The following is a 26,859-nucleotide window of genomic DNA, read 5'->3' as shown; positions in this document are numbered from 1 at the left end:
TTTTTTTATCTAACTGTGTTTTTGAGTGATAACAGTGATATTGAGTGATAGACATGAAAATATACTTTTACAGATTATTGATTACAATAATTGTTGAATTATTAATATACAATTATTACAATAATTGATAATTTAAAATATTTATATATTAAGATATTCTAATTGTTAATGAAAACTTTCTGTTAAATGAGGGTAAGGATTTGGAAGCAACAGATTAAAATACATAATCTGAGGATAAATGTCAGCCTATAAATAATGTTGAGCTCAAGACACAAGCTGATCACTGAATGTATTCAAGCTCTACAACTATCAGAGATTCTCAGAGCGTAAGATGAGCTCCACTGCCTTTAACCTTTGTGATGAAGTGTTTTTAGAAGATGAGCTCTGATGACCCTCAGTTACCATAGTAACAGATCAAGCGGTTGCTAAGCACCACTTACTGTTAGCGAGAAACTAAATCTTCCTCCAGGTGGTGCTCAGAGACTCAGAAAGACAAAACTCCTGTTGAACCACATTCAGATGTCTTTATAAAGTCAATGTGTGGTTCTATATACACACTGAAAATAAGACAAGATAGAAACAGAGAGAGATAATGTGTTTCTTTCACTCAGCTGTGTCTCAGTTGTTTCTCACTGGAAGCGGTTTAATCTCACACAGAGATACTGAAGTATCGTAATAATAAAACCCAAATCCAGCATATAGGGGTTCAGTGAATGTGGTGTTGAATGTGTGTATGTGTGTGAGTGTGTGTGTGTCAGAGACGCTGTAGAAGGACAGAATGCCAGCTGACGAGTTCAGATACACTCCTACTCTGTTATAGCAATGTGAAGGTACAGGTATTTCTGTGCACTTATTATTGTGACGGGCAGTGAAACCATCATTAAAACATTTCAGACTCCAGGACTTTTCATTGTGTCCAAACAAACAGTCATTACTCCATCCTTCTCTTTTAATTCCTTTATATGCCACTGATACATAAACCTCCTTCCCGCTCCATTCAGCCTCCCAATAACAGCGTCCAGACAGACTCTCTTCACACAGAACCTGATGACACTCAAATCTGTTTAGGTGACGATAATATGACTGCTTCTCTTTCACATGTGTCACCTTCCTGTTCTTCTCAGACAGAGTTAGGAAAGTGTTTGCTGTGTCTAAATCCAGTGTGAGATCACATGCACCTGAACACAAGAAGAGAAATTATAACATTTTAGGCCTATATCAAAAATTAATGATTAAAGGCTCCAATATACTGACAGTGAAGCTCTTTTTTGTCTTTCACTTAAAGGTAAAAATAAGTTAAAAATACACAAGTATATTGTTAGCAAACATCTTGATGCAGCACGTTTCACATCATGTTTATTTAAAGTCCTTAGGTAGCTCTGCACCTTTTCTTTGCATTCATAGTCTTCTGTCTTCTGCATTTCCATTCATTTAAAAATCTTCGGAGTCTACTGATATTATAATGACATTCACTTCGAACATTATAATGCACATGATAATGTTTGTTATCTCTACAATAAGAAAATTCAAGTAAATCCCCTTCAACAGAAAATTACCAAATAATGTTAACTTAATGTTAATGTTGTATTTGTTTTTCTAATCTAATCAAATCAAGCAGCTGTTGTGAGTCACAAGCATACACTGGGCTAAATCAAGGTCATCTTTAGTTACAGAGTTCAAGGTGTGTCTTATTTTTCTCTGTATGTGTATATATGTGCTGTATGCAGAGACATATGTACATAGGCGTTTTCAGTGATTTTATAGTGTACACATGTATAAACACACATGACAGGATGATTGTTAGTGATGAACATACTTGAGTTTCTCCAGTTTGTAGTTTGGATCAGAGAGCAGCTTGACTAATGATTGTCCTGGGTGATTGTAGCTCAGATCCAGCTCTCTCAGGTGTGAGGGGTTTAAACTCAGAGCTGAAGCCAGAAAACAACAGCCTTCCTCTGTCACCATACAGCCAGATAATCTACACACACACACACACACACACACACACACACACACACACACGCACACACACACACACACACACACTCAACATCAAATTAATCAATGGCAGGAACATTAATTGATAAAACAACAGCGTCAATGTAGTTTAATTTGTATTTTTAATAAATAAATATAGAGAAATAAAGAGAAATACTCAGGGGAAATTGCGTGCTTTGCATGGTGCGTAGACTGCTTACAACTGCTTACAACTTTCACATATGAATCAGTGACTAAAAATCAAACATATTTTTCAAAAATATCTTTATAACAACAGGCCAGAGCAAATACAAGTGCAGAGTCTTCACACACACTGGGGTCTTCTGATAGATTCCAAACACCCAGGAGATCAGGACCAAAAAAGAGGACATCTTTTACTTCATAACCAATTAACCTTAATCTGTTTTTCTTACCTCAGTATGTTGAGGTGACAATGTGAACTCTTCAGTCCATCAGAGAGCAGCTTCACTCCTGAATCCTGCAGGTTATTGTGACTCAGATCAAGCTTTCTCAGTGAGTTTGATGATTGTAGAGATGAACACAAACTTTCACAGCACTGACCAGTGAGATTACAGCCAACAAGTCTATAACACAGGATAAAATATCATTCAATAAATTATATTCTGGTTTAAGTATATTCTGTTTTGCAAATGGAGTTGATCCCATGACTGATGTTCTAGTCTCATTAGAAGTGAACAATGAATAATGCCTATAAATAAAAGAATATTAGTCAGATACTATTGACTTTATTGTTACATCAGCATGATATATGAGTTCCTGGAGCTGGACTGGCAATAACAATGCTGAAGTTGAGGTTAAATTTCCTGAGAACACGCATACTGAGAAAGTGTAATAAATAGATTATGCACTGATGACGTAATCTGATGTACAGTAGGCAGTACGTTTAATACCCATATATCATGCAGCATAAATGAAACATTTTCTCAATACATAATTATTTAAATTAATGAAAAAATTATTTGCAACAATTGATACTTTTTTATATAAAAGTTCTTTATAGAACCCATGTTTTAAGTGATAGATTCTTTAATGTTCTGTAAATTTTGGGACTTTTTATTTAAATAAACAACAAAGTTGTATCTTTACAGTTGAATGGAAAGCAAATACATTGGAGCTCAAAATCTCAAAACTACTCGGAATGCAGATAGAACCTTATAATTCCAAGGGGACGAAATACAAACCCCTTCAGACAAACTGATATCATCCGATATATTACAAACACGCAGGAGATCAGGACCAGAAAAGAGGACATCTTTAATTTCATAAGCAAAGTGAACATTTATTACCTCAGAATGTTGAGTTGACAGTGTGAACTCTTCAGTCCATCAGAGAGCAGCTTCAATCCTGAATCCTGCAGGTCATTGTTACTCAGGTCCAGCTCTCTCAGTGAGTTTGAAGATTGTAGAGATGAAGACAAACTTCTAAAGCACTGGCCAGTGAGATTACAGGCAGCAAGTCTAAAACAAAGGATGAAATATGCTTGAATAATGAAGAGATGGTGGTAAACACATATATTGTTTTTCTAATATTCTGTTGTTAATCAGAAGGTGAACTCTAAATATTGACTGGAAACATAGCCAAACAGAGTTGTTTTGACATCATGGCTGCAGTGCTCTGTTTGTCAGATACTATGAAACTTTGTTGTTTCATCAGAATGACATATGGGTTCATGTAGCTCTGAGAATACAGTCAGCAATTCTATAACACAGGACGAAATATGGTATATCTCTAACTGAACAGTTTTTTTGCCAACATGGAGCATCAGAGAACCAGTGAAGTTATAAGGAAGTAGGACAGATAAATAACAGAAGAAGAATATACTAGTACTCCAGTAACTTTCCAGTACTGTATGTGTGATGGCATTGTTACCTTTTCCAACTCTGTTATTTTTGTTTTGCAAAGTAAAAGAGAACTGCTGAAAGACATTTTTATTAATTTTATTTGTATTCATTGTTTTTCAGACATTTATTAAATATATTTTACATAAAATGTTTCTTTCAATATTTTTGGCTTTTGATTAGATTTTTTTTCATTATGTGAAAGTGGTTTTTTTTCAGTATATAAAATAAAAGTAAAAAATAAAGTGTAAGCCACAGGAGAATATGTAAATATATATAATATTTATATAATATATTACATAAAGTATAAGTCAAGGGAAAAATAAAATGATTAACAATTTAACTAAACTTCACTAAAGTCTGCACATGGCTCATGACCCTCATTTTGAGTCTAAAAGGTTACACCTGTTGTTTGGAGCAGTGGAGCAAATTTGTCAACCATGATAGGGTAGGGAGCACCGGGGTTTGATAACTGCTATACTCATACGGTAATGTCGCCCTGGATTTGGAGTGAGTCAGGAAGAATTAAACACTTTTGATTCTAAAATAGTTTTGTCCATTTCCTTTTAAATTATTGTAATGTAAAAGAAAACCGTGTCATGATCTGATGGAGGAATGAAAAAGTTACAGCACCTCAACAAAACAGACACATTCAGTTTCATCTTCAGTCACATGAACTAATACTCCCAGAGCTTTTCTGCAGTTCACCACAGCAGGTATCAGTCTATTTTTTCCCTCATCTAATGTGTTGTATTTCCTCAGATCAAACTCATCCAGCACCTCATCTGATATCTGAAGCATGTAGGCCATTGTTGAGCAGTGAGATGGAGAGAGTCGACTGACTGAGTGAGTCTTTGATTTCACAAACTCCTGAATCTCTCTGTACAGAGTCTGATCCTTCATTTCCAGCAGGCAGAGGAACAGATTGATGCATCTGTCAGCTGAGAGACCTTCATCAGCCTTGAGTTTGTCTTTAATGTACTGTGTGATTCTCTTGATGATCTCTGCACTGTTCACTGTATGTGTCAGTAGATCCTGTAAGAGTCTCTGATTGGACTCCAGTGAGACGCCCAGCAGAAACCGCAGGAAAAGATTCAGGTGTCCATTTGGACTCTGTAAGGATTTATCAACTGTTCGCTCATACAGAAAGCTTCCACAAATGTTCCCCTGAAATCCTTCATATAGAAACAAGATCTCTGATTCCTAATTCTTGACTACATGGAAGTAAAACAGATATAGAGCAGCTAGAAACTCCTGAAAGCTCAGATGAATGAAGCAGTAGACTTTCCTCTGATGGATCACATATTCCTCCTTAAAGATCTCCTTAAAGTACAAATCCCAGAATACACTGAGGCTTCAGTGACATCTATCCCGCTCTCAATCAAGTCCTCCTCGTAGAACATCACATTGCCCTTCATCAGCTGTTTGAAAGCCAGTTCAGCAAGTTTCACAATCACATCTCTGCTGGACTTCAGGAGTTTCTCTGGATCTCTCTCATCACACTTCTGATTCTTCATGTTGATTTGAGTCAGAAGGAAGTGGATGTACATTTCAGTCAGAGTTTGAGGGATTTCTGCACTGTCATCTTGTTTCAGGAGGTTTTAAAGCACAGTGGCTGAGATCCAGCAGAAGACGGGGATGTGACACATGATGTGGAGGCTTCTTGATCTTCTGATGTGTGAGATGATTCTGCTGGCTTGATGCTCATCACTGATTCTCTTCCTGAAATATTCCTCCTTCTGAGGCTCATTGAATCCCTGAATTTCTGTCACACGGTTGATGTATTCTGCGGGGATCTGATTGGCTGCTGCTGGTCTGGAGGTGATCCAGATGAGAGCAGAGGGAAGCAGCTCTCCTCTGATGAGGTTTGACATCAACACACCCACTGATGAAGACTCATTCACATCACAAACTCTCTTATCATCTGAAAACTTCAGTGTCATTCTGCTTTCATCCATACCATCAAAGATGAACACAACCTTACACTCCTCATAAATCTTTGAGTCCAGATCTTGAAGTTCAGGATGAAAGTCCAGCAGAAGTCTGTGAAGACTGTACTGACGATCTTTAATCAAGTTCATCTCTCGAAATGGAAGCACGAACATGAAATCTACATCCTGATTGGCTTTTCCCTCGGTCCAGTCCAGAACGAACTTCTGCACAGAGACGGTTTTTCCAATTCCAGCGATGCCTTTAGTAAGAACAGTCTTGACTTCATCTTTCTCCTCACATCTTGATTCATGTAAGGGTTTAAAGATGTCATTGCAGTAGATTGGAGTGTCTTGTGTTCTGGGTGTTTTCTCCATCTGTAAAACCTCATGTTCTTTATTCACTCCTTCACTCTCTCCCTCTATTATGTAGAGCTCTGTGTAGATCCTGTTCAGGAGGGTTTGATTATCTTCTAGTTTGATTCCCTCAAGTAAGCACTCAAATTTGTTCTTCATGCTGGTTTTGTGTCGGTCTTTAGCTGTCAGAACTTCATCAGGCAGAGAGTGAAAGTCTGTAGTGCAAGCCAGACAGGGTGTCACTGGTCTGGACACATTGGGTCTTTTCACTCTGTGGAAACAGTAGGTGAACAGAAAAACTGTGAAGCTGAGAACTGAACATCAGACACATTAATCCACTTCATAATTTCTGTTTGTCTCTGGTCTTTGTTTTAAAGCTTGTCTACTGTTGAACAATATGGATGAAATTGAAAATTAATGACTTCAACCAGTGGTGAAATCTTTTTATATATCTAGAGATGAAAAGAGAAACAATGTTAGGCTCCCATTGTCACAATCTTTGCAATCCTGTGAATTTATTGTTGGTCATTAGTGACAGGATCTTGGCACTTCTGTTATGTTCTGTGTTTTTTTTTTGTCTCAGCACATAGTTTACTTCATTCCTGACCCTGTGTCTTTTAGTTAGCACACAGGTTTCATTTACCTGGCTATATGCTTGGATCTCTGTTATGTTTTATATTTTCTAGCCCAGTAAGTTTGCCATATAGTGGCTGTGTTCTCCCAAAGAGTTTTTGGACCTCCAGTAAAGCCCATCTAAACTCTGTCTGAATTCTGTAAACTCTGATTGAATTGCCTTTCTTTTCTAATATTCTATTATTTTAAAGACATTTAACACAAATGAAAGTAAGTCACAAAAATACAAGGCACAAAAAGATATAAGTATAAAAAAGAAGGTTCTTGCAGAACAGGCAGAAGGTTCCATCTAAGATGAAAAACCATATGAGTGTCGTTTCTATTTTCAAATATTCAAAAGAAAACTATACATAAAGTCTCAATATTCAATATCTTGAAAGCATCTCATCAAAAGTTTCACGCCAGCAGTTAAATGTTTATACTCACTCAGAGTTAGAAGTTGCTGCTTCATCACTGAGATTGGGTCGTATTTCGGTATCTGCAGACACAGCTGAGTTCTGAAGATGCTGCTTTACGTTTCTGAACATCCTCCTCCTCCTCCTCTCTCTTCTCATAGAGGCTCATTTCACAGGTTGTGCTGTGGAAGTTGACAATAACAATAAACTTAAACTAGACAAACAATAATATATATAACTTCACAAATTCTTATATCATACAATATAAAAATACATACTTAGAAAAACATATTCATATCATACTTTTCGGACAGCTCACAAACACACAGCCTCACAAACACACATCAAATCTGATCCACAAGCTCTGAATAAATAATACTTTGTCAATAGCATTTCAACAATTTCATAAATTCATTGTTGATTGTCAGGATTGTGATCGCTTGAATTTCAACTCTTCTAAACATTTAACTTCCTGATTTCTCAATACAACCTTGATTTTGTGAACAGCTGAGATTCTGAGTCAGTAAAGCTGCTGCCACCCTAATCAATATAAACCACTCTTACATGTATACCAATTACTGTAAAAATAAGCAATTTATTTATGACTTTACTAAACTACAGATTCAGACAAAGACTCAAAGGATAGTTATTTAAATCAGCAATTACCTAAAGGCTACCAAGAATAAGAAAAACTCATCAGAAAGACCAAAGCATCTGCAAATATACATTACTGTAGAATTATACATATTACAGTTGAAATAAATATTTAAACATTAGATTGATGTTGATTTAATGCATGCAAATTAATCAAGAAATGTGTTTGTTCAAACCTACCTTTGTCTCAACAAAGAAAACCATCAAAGACAAAGTTCAATCTGTCTCTAAATACTTAAACTCATTCACATTATTCACACACAGCTTTCCTCTCTTGGTTCTGGCCATGTTCTCCTTTTTCACTGAAGTGAGCCTTTTAAAACATTTTCAATTTTGACTTAAACTGGTTCAACTGGTTTGTCCGTTTACTTATCAGAGAGATAAACACTAAAAAACAATGTTGAGCATGTATAAAAAAAGTTTTTGTTCATTTCTGAATATGCCAGCATGTTATGACTCCAGCTCAAAGTCACAACATAATAAGGGCACTTATCAAAATTGGTTTCAGTATAGTACATATAAATGTATTTAAAGTCAAACAAAACATGTATAGGGCAAAACATAGATAAAAATAAATAAACACCAACAGAACTGTAAAAAAAATTGTAAATGTGAGATGGAAAACTTTTGTTGTGGAAGGAAAATGCAATAAAATGTACCCACTCTTCAACCAGAAAAACTATACAAGAATGAGAGAGATTGAGATAAAATCCAGGAGCTTCAACCAAGAAGCAAAAAGAAGAAAAAGGGCAGGGCTGGAACACTGATCGGTGGTTGTAACACCACATCTATTCCAAATATAAACACAAACCTGTGTTTCCAGTAATGCCCTCACACTTTACCTGCAGTAAGATGACAACAACATACCAAGCAACAAAGCTAAAGCTGCCTCCCAAAGTATAATTATGCTTCCCATTTAAAACCAAACTGTTCTTATTTGGTGTTTGAACACGTCTGTCCACAAAACAGTCTTAGCGAATCCCAGTCACAAAGTGGCACTCATCACCATCATTGACTAATAGGACACCAGAAGATCTTGTGAATCTCTGTGAAGTGTCCACTTTTGAAGTATGACAGGTTGTTGTAAAATAAAAAAACTTTGGAGACCTTTCTCTTCATGAAGGGTGAGAATGAAGAGTGGAAAGTGTGTAGGTGTAGGTTAGTTGTGTAGAGAACTAGTTGCAGTGGTTGCCATCTTATCATTCAAGAAAATGGCAAAGTCAGAGAATAATGATATGTATGGTTAAATAATAAGTGACTTTGGCCACTGAAACACTAAAGAAATAGGCCAGGAAAAATTAATACTTGCTCAGGTCAGTTTGCGTCTATTGTTGTGAAGTGCATCTGTGATCAAAGGTCTGGAAGGTGTTGGACAAACTTGATGTTTAGATGGAGCAGATAGTGTCAGTAGCTTCACTGACATAAAGAGAAAAGAAGTGGTAAATGGTTGGGATGATTCAATCAAAGGCAAAATGCTATGTTTAGACTGGCTCACAAAGGCAGGAATGAAGTCAGCTTGTAAATGATTTATATCAAAATATACAGAAATTAATATATAGTTTTGGTCTATTAAAAAAACTCTTTGAAATGGCATACTGAATTGCAAAATTACCCCTACTTAAACTATCATATAACAAATACATACTACATTTTTAATTGTGTCACATTTTCAAGTGGGTATAGAGACCTCTGATAATGAGATAAACGTACTGCACTGGATGTCACACCATCTTTGACCTTGAAATATCAAACCATAACATCACTGATTCTTGAGACATGAGACTAAACATGTCACAAATTTACCTGACATTCATTTTTAAAAACAGCAACATGGCAAGACTTGTAAAAGTGTTATAATTAATAATTAATACCATGTACTTTTAACTTGTAATCTAAGTGCTAATTCATATAAAGTAACAAAGATGAAAAAAAAATGTTTTGTTAGGAATCAGACTTTTATTAAATATGAATAATTTAATGTTACAATAATTAAAGACAGTTAATTGCAGAAATATTCTCAAACTCTCCTGATCACGTAGTCTCTACAAACACTAAATGTGACATGAGTTTGATCTACATCTTCAACTCTATTGAACTATCAGTTTGACTGTGACTAAAAAACAGAGAGTTGCGAATGTGTGATCAGAAAGAGACGTCGACCTTCGACTTGGAGCACAAAATGAGCTTCACAGCCTTTAACCTTTGTGATGGAGTGTTTTTAGAAATTGTTACTCAATGAAGACTGTTTAATCTCACACAGAGACTCTGAACTATAAGCACAAAAAGACCAGGGGTTCAGTGAATGTGGTGTTGAATGTGTGTGAGTGTGTGTGTGTGTCAGAGACGCTTTAGAAGGACAGAGTGGTAAATCCTAATTATATAGTTCAATTGCTGACTGTCTCATCAACAATGAACTCAACTTCAGATCCTTTTCTAATGTTGTACAGTACTGATTCGGTTTGTTCACAAACTTGGTGCTGTTTATATTATATCTCCTTACATATCGTGGATCAAAACAAATTGTATTAAGCTCTATTATCTTTCCTTTCTTTAATCTGAAATCCTATTATACAGATGTTGAACACAGATGGACGTCTCACAAATTCAAGACACAGAACTTATAAACTATCTTTTGTATTTAATATAGTTTTATATTAAATTGAGTGTTTACTATTGTCATTTTGCATTATGGACACTATTTTAATGCTGTACAGTTGCTTTGACACAATCTAAGCACTATGAAAATAAAGTGGACTTAAAAAAACATAAAACAACCTTGCATTTTTTTCATTTCTGACTTGGAGATGCGCTAAACTATGAGAAATATATGAATATTCAGTATCTTGAAAACATCTCATTAAATGTTTCACTTTCACTGCAGCAGTTAAATCATGTTTATACTCACTCAGGGTCAGAGGTCACTGCTTCATCACTGAAATCAGCTCGGTTTCTCATGGATCTGTCACTCTTCACAGACACACAGCTGACTCATTTTTCAGAAAGTGCTTTAGAAACAAACAATAAATATATACAAATGAATTCACTTCTCATACAACAAGAATAATGAAAAAGCAAACATCCGTACAGTATTAATTCTTAAGCCACACAATGTTAATGTTAATGTATTAAACAAAATATACTTTGCTTACAGACTTAAGTAACACATTCACAATTTGGGCCATCAAGCTTTAGATGAATAATCACCTGGAAAAAGCTTTTTAAAAGATCTAGAAATGGCTCCTAAGTGAATCAACTGTGATCTTTTAAACTTCAACTCTTCTAAACTTTTCAATTCCCTGATTCAATACAACCTCGATTCTATTTATTTACAGCTTTGCTCTGTTTTCGTTACTGTATTACTTTGTGACTGCAAAAGCCAGACAAAATGTAATCAAAAGTTACTTAAAGGCTGCCGAGAATAAGAAAAACACTTAGAAGAGAGGATAAAGAATCAGGATACAGGATAGTATTAGTATTATAATAAATTATATTATAAAAGAAATATAAGTATTTAGACATGCAGTATTCATTTACCAATGAATGAGAACGTGTTTATTCAAACCTCTTTCTCAATAATGAAGAACAAACACAAACTTCATTCAGTTCATTATCTCTATAGCATTAAACTGAACTGTTCTTAAACTGACTCATATAATTCACAAACAGCTTTTCTCCTCCAATGTTGTACACATTCTAGTGTCAGAATAGATAGTGTTGAAATAGTTTCACTTTCGTTACGTGACCAAATGACTTTTTCTCCCCTTGAAGGAACATTCTGGGTTTAAGCTCTTTTGACTGTATCTGCAGAAACCTGCATTTAACCTCAAACTCTAAAATGTACCTTTACAATTCAGAAGTATTTTATTTAATCTTTCTTTTTTAAAGTTTGTATTTCACTTCATCTGCACTTCTGCTGAGCTTCCTAAGCAGTGTGATACACATAATTTTACAATGCTGGACAGTGCAAAGACCATTAGGAGACAAAAATAATGTTGGGTATGTGTAAAACGCCTGCACAGGTAAAGCCGTTTTGTAAATTATCAAATCTAATCCAAATCCAAATAGTACCTTTACAGAAACACGCTCACTTTATCTGTGCTGTTAGTTAACATAAGAACTGATGCTCATAAGATAGAAAAAAAGTTTGCTTTTCTCAGGTCCAGACATTATATAAAAAATACTATTATTTTTGAATATATTTCATTATATTATAATAACCAAGTATGAAAGGACAAAGCAAAAATCATTCAATTTAATTCATCCTCCAATTATAAGCCAGAAATGCATTCATGCACTAGTTCATCCCGTTTAGTGTGCCTTGGAAAAGTATAATGTCAGCGTTCTCTGGAATAAAGGACTAAAATGCAGAAATGCGACTCAAATTGATTTATTCAGTACTATCAGAAGATCAGAATCCCAGCAGAAATCAAGGTCCAGCCAGGTGACCACATCACTCAGAGAAGCTTGCACAGACAGGAACAGCTAGATGTTGAAATCCAGGTCAGAAGTCGAATCTCATGAAGGACAGTCCTCCAGAAAAGGCCAAGATGAGATTTCTCCACACAGGATAAAGATGCTCTCACAGAGTAAAGAGTAAACACAAAATCAATCATCAGAAGGAAGTAACAACTGGGCGAACAGAAATAAAAAACATAACTGACTGGGAAATCAAAAAAAAAAAAAAAAAAAAAAGTAAAGTCCAGGTGGCAAAACACACTAGCAATGAAAAAAATTAAAACTAGCAGTAAAAATAGGTAAAAACTAAATGAAAGAATGAGAATCAGCTGTGAGCATGTGCACAGTCGAGCTGTCTGCAAAAGACAATCAGCTGCTTGCGGCCAACACGCTGAAAAGAAAAAGAACAAACAACAAACAGCCTATGTTTGTGATAGGACAATATTTATTTAAAATCGCCTAAAAAAAATTCCTAATGAAGTTCTCAGCAATGCATATTACTAATCAAATATTACGTTTTTAATTATTTACAGTAGGACATTTACATAATATCTTCATAAAACATGATCTTTACCTAATATCTTAATGATTATTGACATAAAAAAAAAATCTATAATTTTGACCCATAAAGTGTATTTTTGGCTATCGCTAGAAATATACCCCAGCAACTTAAGACTGGTTTTGTGCTCTAGGGTCACATATAAAGTCTATACAGATAAGGCCTATATTTGTAGGACACACATCTCTTTGAAATTGCTTTGAAAGTACTTTTCAGTATTGTATTGAGTTTCAACAGAGCATGAGCTTACTGCTTCTTGTGAGCGAGAAACTAAATCTTCCAACAGGTGACACTCAGAGACTCAAATGTCAAATCAAAATTCATCAGTTTTATAACTAAAAATATAAGTTTGTGATGTGTCTCACTTAGATTGAAGTTTCTATACACACACCTGAATTAAGAGAAAGAGTGTAAAGCTTTGTGAGTTAAGGAGAGAGATAATGTTTTTTACTCAACTGTGTCTCAGTTGTGACTGAGGTTGACTGATCTCACACAAAGAAACTGAACTATCATAATCAACCCCAAATCCAGCATAGAGAGGTTCAGTGAATGTGGTGTTGAATGTGTGTATGTGTGTGAGTGTGTGTGTGTCAGAGACGCTGTAGAAGGACAGAGTGCCAGCTGACCAGTCCAGATACACTCCTACTCTGTTAGAGCATTTTAAACTGAGAGATAACAATTTGCTCTCACTATTGTGTTTGACAATGAATCTGTTCATTACACCGTACAGACACCAGGATATTTCATTGTGTCCAAACCAACAGTCACCCGTTCCTTTCCTGTCGATTCTTTTATATGCCACTGATATAAAAATATGACCACTGCTCCATTCAGCCTCCCAGTAACAGCGTCCAGACAGACTCTCTCTACACAGAACCTGAAGACATTCATCAAATCTGTCTGGATGATCAGGATACGGCTGCTTCTCTTTCACATGTGTCATCTTTCTGTTCCTCTCAGACAGAGTGAGAAAAGTGTTTGCTGTGTTTGGATCCACAGTGAGATCACATGCATCTGAACACAAAAGAGATTATAACATTTATAACAAAACAACAAGTTAGCTAACATACTTATGAGACAAAAAAAGAAACACACTAACAACCACATAATGCAAGTAAAATGTGTCTGAGATTTTTTAAAAGTTTTTATTAGAAAAGTAAGCAAAAAAAGGTTATTCCATGGTAGTGATGCTGAAACATAATCATTAGTCTACCTGACTATTGAGTATCCTTTATGTTTGCTGTGATGTTAATAGAGCATTAAAAACACTTATACTTCAGCTGTACATGATAAGAATACTTTCCTTATATTGTTATCTTTCTTGATCCAAGAAATTATATTTTCTTCTCCTGTAATGTAAAAGGCTTGCTCTGGCTGCTGGGATCAGCAGAAAATGACGCTTTCTTGTCATATAGTCAGACATGCACTCTTAAGCCAACAGAATTCAGGCTAAGAAATTAACACGCATGGTGAAACTGGGGTAACGTGCCAAAGCCTAGCAGCTGTATTGATCGGTATCTGCCTAAGCCATTTATGACCTTTACCCAATGAAGGAAATCACACAATGGCTTGAGTTGTCAGATTTGATTAATTTGAAAGAGTTTAATTGTCAAGTGTGTATACACGAACAAGGAACTGGTGTTGGTGTTGGGATTCAGTTGGGTTAACGACTAAATCATGTTTAGGATTCAGTGTTCAGAGGTAGTGTTGTGTTGGGTTATAGAAAATATTGTTTGCTCAATATAAAAACAATAGAAGACTTTCTCTCTCTCTGTGTGTGTGTGTGTGTGTGTGTGTGTTTGTGACCTACATTTCTGTAGTCCTGGTTTAATCCTGATCTCTCCTCCATGATCCACACTACAAAAACACAAGAGCTCAGAATCATTTTACATAAACTTAAAAATTAACAAATACTTTGAAAACTGATCTCCTGAAATCAAATAAAAATACACAAATTAAATTTGAAATTAATTTTCTCTCACACTTTATTTTGCAGAGCTCCAAAATAAAATGTTATTGGAGGAAAATTACTGTTTTGGGTGAACTACAGAGTTGTAGAATATCCAAAAACTGTACTCAAGTAAAAGTAAAACTACTTCTAGAAATACTCATGCAAAAGTAAAAGTAAAAGTAACAGTCTGAATAGTTACTTGAGTGAGAGTAAAAAAAAAACTCTTCAAGTAGTTTTAATGTTTTTTTAATGTAATTTGTTTCAGTGATGCAAATCAGAATTTTCATTAGCCTTTCTGTTAGTCTTCAGTGTCACATAATCCTTCAGAAATCATTCCAATATGTTGATTTATTATCAATGCTCTTCATTTTAGTTTTCTATTCATCAAGGAATCCTGAACAAAATGTCACATGTTCCAAAAAACATTTAGCAGCAAAACTGTTTCCAACACTTGTAATAAATCAATATAGCTGTCACGAATCATGTCCATAAATTTCAGTCCACTTGCCGCTAGAGGTCACCCTCCCATTATTTTGACTCACGCCACACAGACTGTTACGCAACACCCTGGACTACATTTCCCATGCTCCATTGCACTAATCACAAGTTCACCTGCTAGCAATAACACACAATATATAAATCAGTCTCACGCCAGCGTTCACAACCAAATATTGTTTGCGTTTATCGCTTTCTAAGTGGTAGCACTTTACAGAGCCAGTTTCCTGTCCTAGTTACTGTATCTGAATCTAGTTTAGTCTTGTTATAGCAGTGTCTTGATTCCAGTCTGTTTATCTCATCCTGTCTGTCAGCTGTCACCTCAAGTGATGCAGTAGAGATACAAATGTGGAATAAAGTTGATATTTTTGTTTTCTTTGCACAAAGAAGTATTCTTGTAGCTTTGTAACTTTACAGTTGAACCACTGATATCACACAGACAACTTTGTTCGATCATCTTTGTACTTTTCTGGACCTTGAGCTTGGTAGTTACCTTGATGTCATCAATATATCTTAAATTTTGTTCCGAAGATAAACAAAGGTCTTATGGGTTTCGAACAACACAAGGGTAATTAATGACAGAATGTTTATTTTTGGGTGAACTAACCCTTTAACATGGGCGCATAAAAAAATATGCAGCGCATACAGAAGGAGTATGTGTGGAACAGGCGACTCAGCGCGTGTGGCAGGGAACTGAATGAATCATTCAAACTGATTCGGGAACTAATTCACTAGTTTGCCAACTGTTTTGATCAAGCCTTTGAAAAGAATTAGCTCAAAAGAATCATTCACGAATGGGCATCGCTTATTGCCTGGAGTAGATGGCATGTTTGGATCAAACTGAAGCATTTTTAACTTGTATTGCATTAAGATAAAGTAACGAGAGGAGCGTTGCCCACAGTAACGAGGTAAAAGTACAGTTTCTTTTTATTAAAAATGTACTTGAGTAAGAATAAAAGTACCCATCTTTAAAATAATAGCTAAACAAAAAACATACTCATGTAATGAAGTAAATGTAACTTGTTACTACCCCCCTCTGGCAGACTCCATCTCCAACCTCAGGCAGATGTCTCTTATTATTCTTTGAGAGATCCTCAAGATCCTCTTCTTAACACTTAAAATGAAACTTAAAATTCCTAAAACACTTGTTTTTCTGCAATTTATGGTGTTTTTATGGAAGCTTTGCATAAATATAAAGATAATTAGTCGCAATTACCTTTTTTATTTTTAATTCAATGGAAGAAACAGGCTTCCATATATTTTAGTCCCTCTTTAAAATGGAATGACAGGATGAATAAGTGTTGAACATACTTGAGTTTGTCTAGTCTGTAGTTTGGATCAGAGAGCAGCTTGACTAATGATTGTCCTGGGTGATTGTAGCTCAGATCCAGCTCTCTCAGGTGTGAGGGGTTTGAACTCAGAGCTGAAGCCAGAAAACAACAGCCTTCTTCTGTCACCATACAGCCAGATAATCTACATTAAAACACATATGACCCAAGAGATAAGGACCAAAAGAGGGAGCATCTTTAATTTCATAACCAGGTGAATCTTTATCTTTTTTACCTCAGTATTTTGAGCTGACAGTGTGAACTCTTCAGTCCATCAGAGAGTAGCTTCACTCCTGAATCCTGCAGGTCATTGTTACTCAGGTCCAGCTCTCTCAGTGAATTTGATGATTGTAGAGATGAAGACAAACTTTTACAGCACTGACCAGTAAGACTGCAACATGTCAACCTAAAGTAAACAAAGAATAATTATTCTCATTTATTTTACCAAAACATGCAATTCATTGTTTGATTGTATTTTTTAATGATTTTAATTAATCAAAAACGACTGCCTCTTATTTTGAAAATCACTACAGTAACAAAAATTGATATGTCAATTTACTGTATCTCAGGGGAGCCCAAACTTGGTCCTGGAGGGCCAATGTCCTGCAGAGTTTAGCTCTAACCCCAAATAAACACACCTGAACCAGCAAATTAATCTCTTATTAGGCATAGAAACTTCCAGGCGGGGGTGTTAAGGCAAGTTAGAGCTAAACTCTCCAGGAAAGTGGCCCTCCAGGACTAAACTTGGATACCCCTGCTGTATCTGGACAGAATTACATTTTACTGCAAATCACGGACCTCAGTATGTTGAGTTGACAGTGTGAATTCTTCAATCCATCAGACAGAAGCTGCACTCCTAAATCCTGCAGGTCATTGTTACTCAGGTCCAGCTCTCTCAGTGAGTTTGATGATTGTAGACACGAAGACAAACCTTCACAGCACTGATCAGTGAGATTACAGTAAGCAAGTCTATGACACAAAATGAAACATGGTTCAGTAGAGAGATGGTAAGTTGTCGCTGAACACTGACAGATTTACATGGTAATCGTTATATGTGGCAATACATTTTAAGGTTGTTAGGTACAGTGTGGAAACATCTCATAGCTGTTTTAATCAATGTAAACAACATGGCTTATTTATTTTTACAATGGTAACTACATATATCTGGCAATGTAAGTCAACAAGCTGAATAAACTGGAAGGAATAGTGTTAGATATTTTATAACACCAATACAAATGGCTAATTTTCTATTAATCTAAAGAATGATGTGTTCCTGGAAATGGGGTGAATTTATATGAAAAGGTTTTTCATTTGCTTTTATTCCCATTTTGTCAATTTTGTAAAAGAAAAAAGAAAGAAAAGGCATAACTATCTGTATAAAACAGTTTAAGTCGTATTGGCTATTACAGTCACTGTGAAGTAATGAAGGAGGTGGAAACCTAAATGTTTATGGGAAACGCATTTGCAGAGGTGTTTGTTAGAAGAAAGACATTTTTACTTAAAATAAAATAAAGTTTCATTTACAGTATCTTAAATACTCACAGAGCTTTTCTGCAGTTCACCACAGCTGGTATCAGTCTTCTTCTGCCCACATCTGATGTGTTGTATTTTCTCGGATCAAACTCATCCAGCACCTCCTCTGATATCTGAAGCATGTAGGCGATTGTTGAGCAGTGAGATGGAGAGAGTTTCCTCACTGAGAGATTCTCTGATTGCACAAACTCTTGAATCTCTCTGTACAGAGTCTGATCCTTCATTTCAAGCAGACAGTGGAACAGATTGATGCATCTGTCAGCTAAGAAAAGTTGGTCACCCTTGATTGAGTCTTTAATGTACTGTGTGATTCTGTTGATTGTCTCTGAGCTGTTCACTGTGAGTGTCAATAGATCCTTTATGAGTCTCTGATTGGACTCCAGTGACATGCCCAGCAGAAACCGCAGGAAAAGATCCAGGTGTCCATTTTTACTCTGCAATGATTTATTAACTGCTGCTTGTAGCAGCTCATACAGAGAGATTTCATTGAACCTGTACCACGTTTCCATAAAGAACTTAAGTACATTCATGTTCTCAACAACATGGCAGTAAATCACAAAGAAAGCGGCTAGAAACTCTTGAAAGCTCAGATGAATGAAGCAGTAGACTTTCCTCTGATGAATCACAGATTCCTCCTTAAAGATCTCAGTGCAAATCCCAGAATACACTGAGGCAGCAGTGACATCTATCCCGCCCTCAATCAGGTCCTCCTCGTAGAACATCACATTGCCCTTCATAAGCTGTTTGAAAGCCAGTTCAGCAAGTTTCACAATCACATCTCTGCTGGACTTCAGGGGTTTCTCTGGATCTCTCTCAACATACTTTTGATTCTTCATGTTAATCTGAGTTAGCAGGAAATGGATGTACATTTCAGTCAGAGTTTGAGGGATTTCTGCACTGTCATCTTGTTCCAGAAGGTTTTGAAGCACAGTAGCTGAGATGCAGCAGAAGACGGGGATGTGACACATGATGTGGAGGCTTCTTGATCTTCTGATGTGTGAGATGATTCTGCTGGCTTGATGCTCATCACTGATTCTCTTCCTGAAATATTCCTCCTTCTGAGGCTCATTGAATCCCTGAATTTCTGTCACACGGTTGATGTATTCTGCGGGGATCTGATTGGCTGCTGCTGGTCTGGAGGTGATCCAGATCAGAGCAGAGGGAAGCAGCTCTCCTCTGATGAGGTTTGACATCAACACAGCCACTGATGAAGACTCATTCACATCACAAAGTTTCTCATCATCTGAAAACATCAGTGCAAATTTGCTTTCATCCAGACCATCAAAGATGAACACAACCTTACACTCTTCATAAATCTTTGAGTCCAGATCTTGAAGTTCAGGATGAAAGTCCAGCAGAAGTCTGTGAAGACTGTACTGGTGATCTTTAATCAAGTTCATCTCTCGAAATGGAAGCACGAACATGAAATCTACATCCTGATTGGCTTTTTTCTCTGTCCAGTCCAGAATGAACTTCTGCACAGAGATGGTTTTTCCAATTCCAGCGATGCCTTTAGTAAGAACAGTCTTGATTTTGTCTTTCACCTCACATCCTGGTTGATTTAAGGGTTTAAAGATGTCATTGCAACAGATTAAAGTGTCTTGTGTTCTGACTTTCTCCATCTGTAAAACCTCATGTTCTTCATTCACTCCTTCACTTTCTCCCTCTATGATGTAGAGTTGTGTGTAGATCCTGTTCAGCAGAGTTTGATACTTTTCTAATTTGATTCCTTCAAATAATCTCTCATACTTGTTCTTCATGCTGGTTTTGTGTTGGCCTTTGACTCTCTTCAAGACATCATTCACTGGTTGGAGAGAATTGTGCTGCATGTCATCAGTCTCCTCCAGCAGTGTGTCTCTCTGCAGGGCTGCTGCTTTGACATTCTGCTTGCTAAATTAATAAATTAAAAATAAATACAAAAAGTTCAAATCTAAATATCTTAATTTTATTTATATATATAGAAATAATCACCCTAAACTTGTGTAAGTGACTGTTGCCCCCAGCTAACTTAGTTGTCTGAAAGATAAAATACAAGTACCCCAATACTAAAATACAAAAATCACTTCAGTGTTTTCACAACAATCTCTCATTGTTGATGCAGTTGAAAGAATATGTCATTGAAAGTTTCACTGCAGCAGTTCAATCATGTTTTTACTCACTCAGGGTTAGAAGTCACTGCTCCATCGCTAATATTAGGGGGGCTTCCCAAAGATGTGTTACTCTTCATAGACACGCTGGGTTTTAGAGTTACTGCAAAGACACATGGTTAAAACAACTAGAACACAAGACATTCCAAACCATTATTTAAAAAAAATATTAAAAACTATTATTATTATTATTATTATTATGTTGAAAACAGCTAAATATATTTATTTCAGGATTCTTTGATGAATACAAGGTTCAGAAGAATAGCATTTATCTGAAATAGAAGTCTTTTGTAACATTATAAATGCCTTTACCATCCGTTTTGATCAATTTAATGGATCTTTGCTAGCTAAAAAGTATTAATTTCTATAATTTCATAATTGAAGAATAAATATATAATGATTTTAACAAGCTTTTAAATGGTATAGAGTATAATGTTACCAAAGCTTTTATTTAAGATAAATGCTGATCTTTACATCTTTCTATTCATCAAAGAATCCTGAAAAAATATACTCCATTTTAAATATTGATTATAATATAAATAATAATAATACTAATAACAATAATAAATGTTTCTTGAACAGAATATCTGCATATTAGAATGATTTCTGAAGATCATGTGACACTGAAGACTGGAGTAATGACTCTGAAAATCCAGCTTTGATTATAGGAATAAATTACATTTTGAAAAATATTGAAATGGAGTTAAAACATTAACACTATTACTGCTTTTGGGGTATTTGGGATAAAATAAAATCAGGCTTGATAAGCAGAAGAGAATTATAAATAAAATAAAAATAAAAAACATTAAAAACTTGCTGTCTAAAAACTTTTGTTAGTGTATAATGAAATCTTTAAAACGTTACATGAATCAAAATGGGACAGAAACATTAAAACAAGACAGTTCTTACTACAGGAATTGCTGGAATTGGAATCACTAATATTAGGGGGGCAGCCAATGGACTCAAAGCTCTTCATAGACTCAAGACAGGGTTTTCGAGATGCTGCTTTATATGTCTGAACAGTACCCTCTTCTTCTACAAAGACATAGAGAAAACAACAGTCAGAACACAGGACACACCAGTCTACTGCAATGGCATCTTAAAAACCTGATATGACCCAGAATGTAAGGAAGACTTCATCAAGCTTTTCTTACTAAAGGCATTGCTGGAGTTGGAATCAGTAATATTGGGGGGGCAGCCAATGGACTCGAAGCTCTTCATAGACTCAAGACAGGGTTTTGGAGATACTGCTTTATTTGTCCGAACAGCACCCTCCCCTCCTGTTCTCTCATTGACACTCATTGTAGAGGAAACAATCCAGGAACTAATAGAACAAGATTATGTAACAAATTACTGTACTTAAGATATACGCAAGGAATATTAAACACTTGTAACTCTTTGGTGCCCTATAAAGTGTTTTGTTAACATTTAACACTTATAAACACACAATACAATAATAATAAAAAAAGATCCTATCTGTAAAACATGCGCAAACAAGTCGAGAGTGTTAAAATTATATTTATTTAATAATGTCTTTATATATAAAGTAAGCAAAACCGATTTGTATAATTACCTGTCAAAACCAGATGTGTTTTCCAGTCCAACAAAACTCAATACTTTCAGACACTGCTGCTAGAAGAAACTTTGATATTCTTAAATCTTATATTCGAATGTTACACATTCTATTTGGATATATTTTCATGGCATAGTTCTGTTATATTTCTGTATTAATACAAAAGGCAATCACTAAATATAGATTAATACACATGAAAATACATTGACATTACAGGTCAATGAAAAAAAAACACATTAAAGTGCAGATTCGAACAGTACATGAATACATTTTTTTTCAAACCTACCTCAGTCCAATCATTAATGAACCAAACATCATTCCATTAACCTCTAGACAGCAGCATATCAACTAAAAGCTGTTCACATTACAAACCCATTTGTCTTGTGATTTTCTTTGCTTTTTTTCTCTCATAAATGGACTATGGACACATGTATATTTTTACAAGCTGCTCAGTTAAAATGTAACCATAAGAAACAAGCAGACGTGTAAAGTCAATGTTCGGTCAAGGTGCTCATTAGGACGACACATCAGAAAATCAAATCAAGAAATCAAAGCCATCTTCTACACAGTAACAGATAATGCCCTAAACAAATAAAACATGAAATTATAAAAATATATATTCATTTATTAATACTCATTTACAGGCTAACATACAGTCATCACTACTCTTATTGGTTTTATGAAAGGGAATCTAAAAAAAAAAAAAAAAAAAAAAAAAAAGAAAGATTCCAAGTGAAGCAAATGTATACAATAAATTGCAGACGTTCTGCTGGGAAGACTCAATTTTAAGCATCACTTACTACCTTCTCAATTGTCCAATCACGTTCTTATAATAAAAGTGTAAAGGACACGTGCTTACACTTGTCTGAGTTTGCAGATGCTGAACTCTTCACTCACCACCATCCTCCCCACCACCACCAAGGTCACACCTCCACCTTAATAGCACAATCAAGCCTTTTGACCTGTTACAATATTTTATTTGTCAGTGATTTAGTTTACTGAGACAGTTTTTTAATGTTTACTTTATGTTAAAAGCTATGAGGATTTGAAAATAATAATAATAATAATCCAGATTAGAAATTCTATTTTAGAATGTTGAGCAACGAGTTCTCAAGTATGATGTCACAAAGATTCTTAAATTCTCATCAGGTCTGGCTCTCCACAGAGTTCACTAAACTTCAGATTACTTCAGTCAGAGTTTGATCAGTTTGAGCTGAAGTTGGACTGGTGTGATTTTGAGCTAGAGGACATGGAGCACAAAATAAGTGACACAGCTTTTAACGTGTTTGATGAAGTTCGCTTACAGGGCGAACACACCGATGTCATCCTCAAGGTTCAGGAAACCATTTTTAAAGTGCACAAAATCATCCTTTGTGGCTGCAGCCCTTATTTTAGGTGAGGACAGACACTTTCAAAGTGTTTTATATATGAGAATCATTTTCAAAAAGTGTTTCATCTGTAAATTTGCTCTACAGGACGCTTTTCTCCACCCAATGGACCAACATGGAGGAACAATTCTACGATATTCCAGGAATGTCCTCAAACACCATGTCTCTTATTATTCAATACGCATATGCAAGACCAGTCCTGATTACTGAAGAGAATGTGTCAGAGCTCTTAGCAGCTGCTGATCAGTTTTTAATCTCAGATCTCATAGAAGCCTGCTGCCAGTTCCTGGAAGCAAACTTATGCCCAGAGAACTGCATCAGTGCCCGCATGTTAACAGAGTGTTTCCCCTCCTGCTCAGTGCTCCACCAGAAAGCAAGGCTTTATGTCCTGCAGCACTTTGAGCAGGTACTGCAAGTTTCTGAGGAGTTCCTTGAACTACCGCTGGAACATCTGGAGGAGATGATTGCTCAGGATGAGCTGAACGTCAAACAGGAGGAGATGGTTTTTGAGGCCATCGTTCGCTGGATTGGACATGCACCTGAAAACAGGAGAAAACACATTGCTGTGCTTCTTTCAAAGGCAGGACAGAGATATAAATTCATCATGTTAATCATAGTTTTTCCTTATGCATTATGCTTTAACGTTACTGTTATTTAAACCAAAACCCCAAGGCCAAAACCCATTTTATGTTGATACATATAGTTTTTTTTCTCCCATAATTAGATTTTTACCATAATTCATTCACTTTGCTTCAGGTTCGAATGGGGTTGATGTCACCAGACTACTTCATGACTGACGTCAGAAACAATGCATTGGTGTTGGAGAGTGAAGCATGTTCGGACATTGTCATCAATGCAATGAAGGTCATTTTTGACCTCCACATGGAGGAACCCGCCAGCTCAGAGCTAATTAATCAACTGACACGCCCACGTTTGCCTTATGAGATCCTATTGGCCATCGGAGGGTGGAGCGTAAGCAATCCCACCAATGAGATTGAGGCATATGATACAAAGGCGGACTGTTGGGTCAACATGACTCAAGAGGACGAGCTTCCCAGAGCCTATCATGGCTCAGTGGTCCTGGATGGGTTCGTCTACTGTCTTGGCGGCTTTGACAGCGAGAATTATTTCAGCAGCGTGAGGAAATTCAATCCCATCACTCAAACTTGGCAAGAGGTGAGCATTGTTTCTTGTCCAAGTTTAAGTTAACAGCTTTTGTGAATATAGCTGGTGTATATAGTATTTGGACTAAAGGTTTTGGGAATAAAAGTGTTTCAAAACCCCGTAAGTTGCCTATGTAGATAGCATTTCAGTGCATCATGGTGCATTTGAACACCAAAAAAGTTGTTTAGGTTGGCAATTCACTCAGATTTGAAACAGCCAGAATAGTATCAGATGGTAAAGTTATTGTACTTTGATGTATACACTTGGTTAATATATTTATATGATATTTAAATTGTACTGTAAGATACTTGGTAATAGCATGGAAAATAGAAACAAGCTGTCAAATGATTTGATGATATGTGCATTGCACAACAGGTGGCCCCGATGTATGAACGGCGATGTTATGTTAGCGTTGCTGTCCTGGATGGACTCATTTATGCCATTGGAGGTTTTAATGGATATGGACGACTAAAAACAGCAGAACGCTACAATACAAACACCAACCAGTGGACAATGATAGCACCCATGAATGTACGGAGGAGTGACGCCAGCGCCACCTCACTGCAGGGCAAGGTAAGAAGGTTTTTCATGAATAAGTACTGTAGAAAACATGTCTGACAGTGTCAGTGTTTTACTGTATTTGTGTGGCAGGTTTATATCTGTGGAGGTTTTACTGGGGTCGAGTGTCTCTTCTCAGCTGAGAGCTTTGACCCCGAAACCAACCAGTGGACTCTCATCGCTCCCATGAGAAGCCGCCGCAGCGGTGTTGGTGTGATCACTTACGGAAATCTAGTTTATGCTGTGAGTACCACACAGTTATTTTTGTATCAGTGATAAACTATTATAATTTTCATATAATTTTTTTAAATTATAAATTTTTCTGATTTCATTTAAATGTTTGTGCATAATTTTTATTATTTTTATTGAGTTTTCATTTTTAGTTTTAGTTACTTTATTACTTCATCTTAAATTAAACAACATGTCTGCCTTTACAGTTAGCTGAAATAAAAGTTTTTAATTTTGTTTCAGTAAATTTGTATTTATTTTCAAGTATTGTTTTGTTATGGGATTAACTTTAGTTTATAATAACATATACATAAACAACACATAATACATATATGCACATACAGAAATATGAAAACACAAAATATGATTTTTTTTTATTAAATGAAAAGGTTAATAAAACGTAAGTTTTTTTTATATTTCATTTGATTTCAGTTCATGTTTAATTGACTTTCAAATAATGCATTTTTTATGGTTTCAGTTCTGGGATTCTATAGTTTAATTATTTATTTTATTTTTATTTTTTTATTATTTTAAGTTTTACATTTTTTTAGTGTTTTAAACTTAAGTGAAATGAAAGTGTTGCTTTTGGAACAACCTGAAATAAACGTATAAGGTTTGTGTATATATATATATATATATATACATATATATATATATATATGTTTGTGTGTGTGTGTGTGTGCGTGCATTTGTGCGTGTGTGCGTATTAATTTAATTTCAGTTAACATTTGATTTGAAGTAATACATTTTTATGGTATGCATGCATGGGTGCATTTAAAATAAAACATTTAAGATGAAGCATTGTATATTTACAGATGAATGCACATTTATGTTTCAAGGTTGGTGGTTTCGATGGTGCCGCTCGTTTGCGAAGTGCCGAGGCCTACAACCCTCTTAATGACACCTGGCATGATATACGCTCTATGATTAACCCACGCAGCAACTTCGGCATTGAGGTGACGTCTAATGGGAATTCTGCTGAAATAGCAGTTTTTGAAGTTTCTCTTTGACACACACTGTCCGTGATACATATAGTTATTTGATTGGCTCAACGTTAGGTGGTGGATGATCAGCTGGTTGTTGTCGGGGGGTTTAATGGAGTCGGCACCTGCCGGGATGTGGAGTGTTACGACCGGATGACGAATGAATGGTAATGTTCACAAACAGCTCTCTAATCATTTCACACTGCATGATGTTAGAAAGAACAAGAAATACATTTTTCATAAGTTGAATTTATTAAATGGAGAGTTTTGATTGTTATTGAATGCCTTTTTTTCATAATAATGTGATGCATTTCTAAGACAAATGGGATGTTCAGTGAGATAATGAAACTTTATCTACCTGTTTCCATAAAGGGATGAAGTCTACAGCATGAGCATTTCCCGCAGTGCTGTGAGCTGCTGTGTGATATCCGGGTTACCTGACATCACACAGTACGTGGTGGATCGAGACTCTTTAGAGACATCAGATGACGAGTCTGACAGTGACTGACCGACCTCCTGTAGATATCTGACATTTGAACCAGAATGCACACTGAAACATCACAGCACATGCCATATGATATAAGTAAATGCAGTTTAAAAACAATAACGTGTTGGATTGTGCACTTTAAACTTATGGAATCGTCCCTTCATTGGAAAAGATTTGTTGGAGGAA

The 26,859-nt window shown here is 35.8% G+C and overlaps 2 protein-coding genes and 1 pseudogene across 3 annotated transcripts; 1 reads left to right on the top strand and 2 right to left on the bottom strand.

Annotated features, from left to right (window-relative positions):
- Window positions 1-375: 375 nt before the first annotated feature.
- LOC132112379 (NACHT, LRR and PYD domains-containing protein 3-like) lies at window positions 376-6,372 on the bottom strand (annotated as a pseudogene).
- A 6,915-nt stretch (window positions 6,373-13,287) lies between these two features.
- On the bottom strand, window positions 13,288-20,391 carry LOC132112378 (NACHT, LRR and PYD domains-containing protein 3-like). Of its 2 annotated transcripts, XM_059519831.1 has the most exons (7): window positions 20,305-20,391; window positions 18,155-20,035; window positions 17,411-17,581; window positions 16,848-17,018; window positions 16,596-16,757; window positions 14,649-14,695; window positions 13,288-13,852 (listed from the first exon to the last, which is right to left on the bottom strand). In XM_059519831.1, exons 1-7 carry the CDS (start codon window positions 20,370-20,372, stop codon window positions 13,290-13,292), a joined length of 3,063 nt encoding a protein of 1,020 aa, XP_059375814.1. In that variant the 5' UTR covers window positions 20,373-20,391; the 3' UTR covers window positions 13,288-13,289. The 2 variants fall into 2 exon arrangements, with proteins under 2 accessions (XP_059375814.1, XP_059375815.1); XM_059519832.1 differs by lacking the exon at window positions 16,848-17,018.
- Window positions 20,392-23,114: 2,723 nt separating this feature from the next.
- LOC132112374 (kelch-like protein 10) lies at window positions 23,115-26,694 on the top strand. Its single transcript, XM_059519824.1, has 8 exons — window positions 23,115-23,260; window positions 23,341-23,833; window positions 24,010-24,429; window positions 24,793-24,990; window positions 25,069-25,218; window positions 26,043-26,159; window positions 26,262-26,353; window positions 26,559-26,694. The coding sequence occupies exons 1-8, from the start codon at window positions 23,115-23,117 to the stop codon at window positions 26,692-26,694; spliced, it is 1,752 nt and encodes a 583-aa protein (XP_059375807.1).
- The last annotated feature ends 165 nt before the right edge of the window (window positions 26,695-26,859 follow it).

Source organism: Carassius carassius, chromosome 32, assembly GCF_963082965.1.
Source record: "Carassius carassius chromosome 32, fCarCar2.1, whole genome shotgun sequence".
NCBI classification, from domain to species: Eukaryota; Metazoa; Chordata; class Actinopteri; order Cypriniformes; family Cyprinidae; genus Carassius; species Carassius carassius.
This window is presented reverse-complemented; position numbering and strand designations above follow the sequence as displayed.

Excerpts from the sequence above, each read along its gene's own strand:
- LOC132112378 (XM_059519831.1), bottom strand. The coding sequence starts at position 20,372 with ATGAAGAGTAACACATCTTTGGGAAGCCCCCCTAATATTAGCGATGGA. Across the intron at positions 14,696-16,595 it reads TACAGACTAGACAAACTCAA|TGTGGATCATGGAGGAGAGA; the intron begins GTATGTTCAACA and ends GTGTTTTTGTAG. Across the intron at positions 13,853-14,648 it reads TAAACCAGGACTACAGAAAT|ATGCATGTGATCTCACTGTG; the intron begins GTAGGTCACAAA and ends TTTTGTGTTCAG.
- LOC132112374 (XM_059519824.1), top strand. The coding sequence starts at position 23,115 with ATGGAGCACAAAATAAGTGACACAGCTTTTAACGTGTTTGATGAAGTT. Across the intron at positions 23,261-23,340 it reads GGCTGCAGCCCTTATTTTAG|GACGCTTTTCTCCACCCAAT; the intron begins GTGAGGACAGAC and ends TTTGCTCTACAG. Across the intron at positions 24,430-24,792 it reads TCACTCAAACTTGGCAAGAG|GTGGCCCCGATGTATGAACG; the intron begins GTGAGCATTGTT and ends ATTGCACAACAG.